This window comes from Diospyros lotus, chromosome 4 (assembly GCF_014633365.1).
Source record: "Diospyros lotus cultivar Yz01 chromosome 4, ASM1463336v1, whole genome shotgun sequence".
Classification (NCBI taxonomy): domain Eukaryota; kingdom Viridiplantae; phylum Streptophyta; class Magnoliopsida; order Ericales; family Ebenaceae; genus Diospyros; species Diospyros lotus.
Window position 1 is genome coordinate 8,269,573 of NC_068341.1, and position 7,135 is coordinate 8,276,707.

A 7,135-nucleotide genomic window follows, 5' to 3' on the forward strand; every position below is an offset into this window, starting at 1 on the left:
TATATTAATTAAAATTTAAGTTTTAAATTTATTGTAATTACACCCGTGTGCATTGCACGGGTGAACATTAATTTTTTCTTAAAGATAAAATAATTTCATCTCTAAATTCATCTATAATAAAAGTCAAATTGAGCCACGAGTTTATTTGTAAATTGAATTGAGCTAAACTTTATCTTGTTTAAATTCTAAGGGTGTGTTTGATAGCATTTACTTGAAAAGGAAAGTGTTTTCTAACTTGTATGAAAAACAAAAATCATCTCTCTCTTAAATAAATTTTTCATGAAAAATAGTCAAAAATATGCTTTAATGGTTACATCATGAAATTGAATTCCATAAAAAATATAGTGTGTCAAACACTAAATATAAAATTTAATTCTTTGAATTTGACATTTTCTATACATTTTTCATACAATCAAACACATCTTAATTAAAATTCAAGTCATTTATAACACGAGATTAAAATAAACAAATTTTTATTGACTTGAATACCGACCTCCTCAAAGGTGACCAATGCCTACTCATCTGCAGTTTAAAGGTAGGGCAAAAGTCACCCCTCCAGAAAAGCTCAATTTTTTTAGTTTGACCGACCAAAACATTGATGTGAAAGTTCAAGTTGCAAGTTGTAACTAGTGGCTGAAGTCTCTTTAATATTTTACAGTATGTTAATATTAATTAATAAAATATAATACAGTTACTTCCTTTATATGGGAGATAAAAAGTCTTTGATACTGCAATGTTGTATTATAATAATAAAATTAATGTTTGATAATTAAGTGTGGCATTATGTTTAATAATAAAGTAATAAATGAGTCATTTTTTGTTTTTTGTTTTTATTTTAAAACAACTTAACTTGTGTTTCTATAAATAAGTAGTTGTGGTTTAGAAATAAAAGTGTGCTTTTACCAAACATTGGTTTTCTAAAACTTAACCAAAAAAAAATAATAATAATAATAATAAAAAAAGCAATACCAAAAGGCTTAAAGTTTCATAATAAAAATGAGGGAAAACATTAATAAATAATTTTATTATTTTTAATATTATGACTTATCTGTAACATATTGGAAACCTTATGTAATAAAAACAAAAAGAAGGGGGGGCCTAGATGTAACGTATCCATAATTAAATTCTACCTGCCCCTGGTCATGGAGGAAGACCCGATTTGAAAAATTCAAAAAGGAAATCATTTATCTATAATAATTAAGTCTATCCATTAACTAGATTGCCGCTTCATTAACCTATGGGTAACCTAATCCATCAAATTGCAGGGCACGGTCCTCGCTCCCATTGGTTCCATGCCTTGACCTTATTAATTGTACCGTCTTTGACCTTTGAAAATTTTGACTTTTGAAGCCAGGTCAAAATCTTTCACTTCCTTCATCTCCACCATAAAAGCCTGCCATCTTTCCATCAGGCTTTCCGCACAGAGGGAACGAAGATGAGCAGCTCCAGCGAAGGTAGCGGCAGCTCGACGACAGCCGATCCGACCAAATCATACAGAGGTGTCCGGCGCCGAAAATGGGGGAAGTGGGTATCCGAAATTCGCGTTCCGGGGACCCAAGAGCGCCTCTGGCTCGGTTCCTACTCGATGCCCGAGGCCGCCGCCGTGGCCCATGACATTGCGTCGTACTGTCTCCGGGGGCCGGCGTCACTCCAGAAGCTTAACTTTCCGTTGACTTTGCCTGCCGGGGCTCGGCCTGGGATGTCGCCGAAGTCCGTGCAGAAGGCGGCGTCGGACGCCGGCATGGCCGTGGATGCCCAGTTTGCGATGAAGCAATCGAACGGGAGCGCTCGTAATGATCAAGTTGATGTTGCAGATCAGCAGAGTAGTTCGGATTACCATTTTCAGAGCGAGTCGAGATCGCAGGGGGAGGCTTTGAACATTTCGGTGGAAGATTATCTGTGAAGTGTTCTTCATGTATTGGATTGGTTGGATGATCCATAAGAGTCTTGCAGTAACAATTAATTGTCAGCTAGGCTAGCGATATTGTCAGCATGCATATTACCTCCTGATCATGCATGCAAAATGTTTATATATACATGATAGAGTACTGCTGCTAATTAATTCATAGTTAATTACAGACCAATATTACATATATATATATATATTGTTCATCATCACGTGTTCATTCATTTCATGGCATGGGCTAGCCGTTGAATTTATCATCATGATGTGCCCAAACAAGGGGACGAATGGCATACGAAACAAAACCAATGATAATCAAAAGCATATGGCCATTACTAATCAACCAAGCTCAAGCGAAGCTTTGATGTTAATCATACAGTATCGTTCCCCAATATCACCAATTCTCTTGATCATTATGTAGCAGACGACCTTTTTGTGGTCAAAACGAACTTCTCAATCAGATATGGTCAAAGGTCCTTTTCCCCCTGGAAGTACACTATAACACAAGTCCTTTTTATTTATTTTTCGAGTATTATATATTGTGGCAAGTTGACTTGGTCCCGCTTCTGTCTTCTTGAGATTTCATTGTAATATGTCACGTGGGTAAAAGAAAAATAATAACAATAATAATTGAAACTAAAAATTAAAAATAATAAAAGGTATAGATTGGTCAACCCAAAAGGAGGTGAAGGTGGGTTGACCCAGAAAATGGGCAAGAACCCAAACCAGCTGCGACATAGGCAAGAGACCCCCGTCTAGTGACGGCAACGTAGGCAGGAGATTGTTTAGCAACGACGGCAGAGGCGGGAAACAAGGGCAGAGCCACATAAGGCTCAGCTGCCCCCATTGGGCCAATTTTTTTTTTGGTTTTTAAGTATTTAAAAAATAATAATATTTTATATTAATAAATCAAACACTCAAATAGCTTTTCTTAAACTGTCTTTTAAAACGCATTCATAAGCTTAAACTCCACCTTAAACAATACCCAACAAAACCTTAATCATATTTTAATACCATCACTGTAAAGTTTTCTCTATGATCTTTTTACTAATTTAGTATTCTAAAAGTGTTAATATTTTGAATGCGATTTCTCATAATAGTGTGAATATTTTGAATGTGATTTCTCATGATAGTAATTTGATTGATATTACTCTTAGCAAGATAATTAGCTTTGTTAAGATTTAGAAAGTTCCAATAAATAGATCTTCAGGAAAATATAAAAATAAAGATTTAGATATAAGATATATTAAAAATTAATTAAAACAAGCAAGTAAATAAAATTAAATAGAAATCATTTACTTCTCTCTAACCAAGATGTTGAAGACGATCAGGTAGACACAATTGATAGCCTAATGATAGGCAAAGATGGCAATGGATTAAGGATGAGTCCTAAATCAAAACTTGCTTGAAGATGCCAAGATGAACTCATAAAATATTCTTTGTTAGTGTCGAGAAAAGGTTACTGAGCACATAAAATCAAATCATAAAATATTTTGTAAACGAGAAATACTAGGACTAAAAAGCCCAATTAGAAATCAAGATGATTTCCATGTAAAAAATCGTCCCAAAATCATATATTTTCTAATAAAAAATCGAGATGATTCATTTTAACTTGTAAAAAGTTTTTGCATTTTAATATATCATTATTGTCTTATTTTTAAAATTATATTTTTTGCATTTAAGTTCGCCCTCAAATCAAAACCTCGACTCCGCCCCTAGCAGGAAATCCACCGTCTCCTGCCCCCTCTTTCGGCGACAACAACGCACCATCTCGACCTTTCGAAAACTCGTGACGAGGGACCATTCATGTCTTGTGAGGATGGTAAAATTGTCAGATGTTTTCCTTGTGAATCGAGAGGGAGTCCCACATAATGCACAAATTGGACAACTCTAGCATGATAGACATCATCTGTAACAATCATAATCTTAAAGGACTTAGAATTGCTCCATACTCCTCTATAAATAAGTAGGGTCTTAGTACGTAGAATTGCTCCATACTCCTTTATAAATAAGCAATCTTCAAGTCTTTAACATCTTTAACGTTTGACTTAAATATCGGAGTATTTACGCGAAGACTTCCATATGCCCTCTAATTGTTTCTTCTCTAGCAGGCTCAAGTAACTTGACGATGATGTTTTTAATCGAATAAAGTTATTATTATATCTCTGCAACAACAATTGACACAATTTGTGAAAAATGTCCAAAAAGCCTAAGGATACTATAATGGTTCTCACACGGTCTCAAGTTGCAGGTAATAGACACGATGAAAAGGGCCTTCCAATCCGAGAACATGCATGAAGCACTTAAGCAACTCCATGAAGAAAGTACGAAGGCCCTTCGAGAGAAGGCTAGGTTCTTCCACCTTGTCGCAAACTGCATTACCCCATACACTATAAAACTATATATCTCAGCCTTAGGAAAATGAAGCCCAAGCCCAAGAAGTCTTAGGGAGACTGACAAAAGATCACAGGAGACTGTTAGAGAACTGCAGGAGACTAAAAAAGGTCTCCAGGAGATCACTCATCCAAGAGTCCCACGAGAAGAGAATCAAGAAAGAAGTCCTTGAGAGAACCCCCTTCGAGGACCTCTACAGAAGACTGCACACCATGAAGGCCATCGAGACCGTTTGGGCAAACCTCGAGGAACACTAGTCCAAAATGAAAGAACTCTCCCTCAACCCGATGAAAGGTACCACGAAATAGTCGAAAACACGGGACCAAACACAGCCTTTAAGCATCAGCTAAGTCAATCCATTCCCATTATTGAGATTCTGAAGATATGAAAAGGATAGTGGAGCAAGTCCTAGAGCAAAAGAAGTTAGTGGTCGCGGAAAAAGACCTAAACGGAATGAAAACACCTTTCACCATGGAAATCATGGAGAAGCAGCTTTCTCCAAAATTTAAAATGCCCCAAGTTAGTTCTTACTCGAGCAAGACAGACCCTCACTATCATATAAAAAATTACGAGGCCGTCATGATGCTCCACAATTGGAAAGATGCCACTATGTATCGAGCTTTCTCATTGACCTTGACTAACCATGCTCGAATTTGGTTCAATAGCCTCAGCGAGGGATCTATCTCCTCTTTCAAACAACTACGAAAAGAGTTCATAAAGACCTTCATCATAAACTATTAACGTAAGAAAGACTCTACATACTTAGTATCGCAAGGAAGCAAAGAAACTCTAAGACAACATTTGGATCAATTCAAAAATGCCACTTTGAAAATTCGCAACTTACATGTTGGGATGGCAGTCATAGCAATATTGCTCCAAGGCACTAGGTTTATACAACCATAAGAGTCATTGGCTCTTAAACAACCAACATCATTAGCTAACCTGTTTGTGTGTGTTAATGAATACATATTGCAAGCTAAAGTAATGAAAGTGGTTACTACTAACGAAGAAAAAGACAAGAGAAAAGAAAGAGATTCTGATGACTATGAAGGCAATATAGAAAATAAATCTAGGAAGAATAACGGTCCCTCAAAACTACAATACAAGAATTACACTCAGCTTTCTGAGCCCCAATCCCACATCATGGAAGCCATTGAAAGATCATATCTGTTGAAATTTCCCATAAGAATGAACTAACCCATGGAAAGATATAAAAACACTTATTGCAGATTTCACAAAACATATGGGCACAACACGAACAGGTGTCGTGATTTGACAAATCAAATTGAATCCCTGATCAAGAATGGAAGACTTCAAAGATATGTTCAAACAAAAGACAAGGATAGGAAGAGACATGAAAAAGAGACAAAGAAAAAGGACAAGCACACTAATGAAAGATAGTATGATGATAGGAGAAGAGATCGAAGAAAGACAGAATCCCTCACTAGACAACAAACCAATTAATCAAGTTATCTATGTGATATCAGGGGAAGAAACCATGGCATGCCATACTTTGTTGTCAAAGAAAGTCTATGCACGACAAACCTACCAAGTTAATTATGTTATGTCCATACAAGACAATGAGGAAGTTATCGCTTTTATGCCAACAGGTCAAGGGGAAATCATAATGCCACATGATGATCCTTTAGTTATCTTATATGTGATCGCTAAACATCCTATTAGAAGAATACTGATAGACAACGACAACTTAGTTAACGTGATATACTAAAATTGGTTAAAAAATATGAATATTTCCATGTAATGCTTGAAAATTGTCCACTCTCCTTTATTTAGTTTCACAAGGGAATTAGTCACTATAGCGAGAGCGATACCACTAACCATCACCTTGAGCACAAAGCCCCAGAACACCACCAAACAAGCCAACTTCATAGTAGTCAAAACACATTCATCAAAATATAATGTCATATTGGGCATCCATTCTTGAATGATATAAGAGCAGTGATATCTTCAAGGTACCTGTTAATAAAATTCTCGATAGCTAATGGAATAGGGCAAGTCCAAGGAGAATAGAGAAAAACCTGCAGCTATTACATCTCCTCTACAAATAAGATGATACAAAGAAAACTCTCACTATTGTGGAACAGTCTGTAAACTAGCCCCAACCTGTGAAGAAGTTAGAAGTGGTAACTTTTCACAAAGATGATATGAAAAAGTTAGTTTATGTAGGGAGTCAACTACCAGAAGAAACCAAGGAAGAAATAGTAAATTGCCTAAAAGAGAACACGGATATCTTTGATTGAACACTAATGGACATTCCCAAAATAAGTCCAAAAGTAATTTCATATCATCTGAATGTAAATCCAAACATTAGACCCGTCAAGCAAAAGAAGATAAACATCGCCCTAGAAAGACAACAAGTTCTAGACAAGGAGATCAACAAGTTACTAGCTACAGGGTTCATTCAAGAAGTCTATTACCTTGAACGGTTAGTCAACATGGTCATGGTGAAGAACATGAATAGAAAATGGCCAATCTACATGGATTTCACTAACCTGAACAAAGCGTGTCCAAAGAACTCATATCCATTGCCTTGAATTGACAAGTTGGTTGACGAAACATCTGAGTATAAATTACTGAGTTTTCTGGATGCTTTTTTCGAGATATCACCAAGTCATGATGTATTCACCAAATGCTAAAAAAAATGCCTTCGTCGTAGAAAGAGGGACGCACTGCTACAAAGTTATGTCTTTTGGTTTGAAAAATGCCGAGTCCACATATTAGAGAATGGTAAATAAAGTCTTTAAAGACCTATTAGAAAATACCATAGAGGCATACGCAAATGATATGATAGTGAAAAGTAAAAGCAACGAAACTCAT

General features: G+C 36.1%; 1 protein-coding gene across 1 annotated transcript; it reads left to right on the plus strand.

The window, feature by feature from the left end:
• Positions 1-1,404: 1,404 nt before the first annotated feature.
• On the plus strand, positions 1,405-2,078 carry LOC127800383 (ethylene-responsive transcription factor ERF020). The gene has a single exon (XM_052334970.1). The coding sequence runs from the start codon at positions 1,436-1,438 to the stop codon at positions 1,901-1,903; it is 468 nt and encodes a 155-aa protein (XP_052190930.1). The 5' UTR covers positions 1,405-1,435; the 3' UTR covers positions 1,904-2,078.
• Positions 2,079-7,135: the final 5,057 nt, after the last annotated feature.

Excerpts from the sequence above, each read along its gene's own strand:
- LOC127800383 (XM_052334970.1), top strand. The coding sequence starts at position 1,436 with ATGAGCAGCTCCAGCGAAGGTAGCGGCAGCTCGACGACAGCCGATCCG.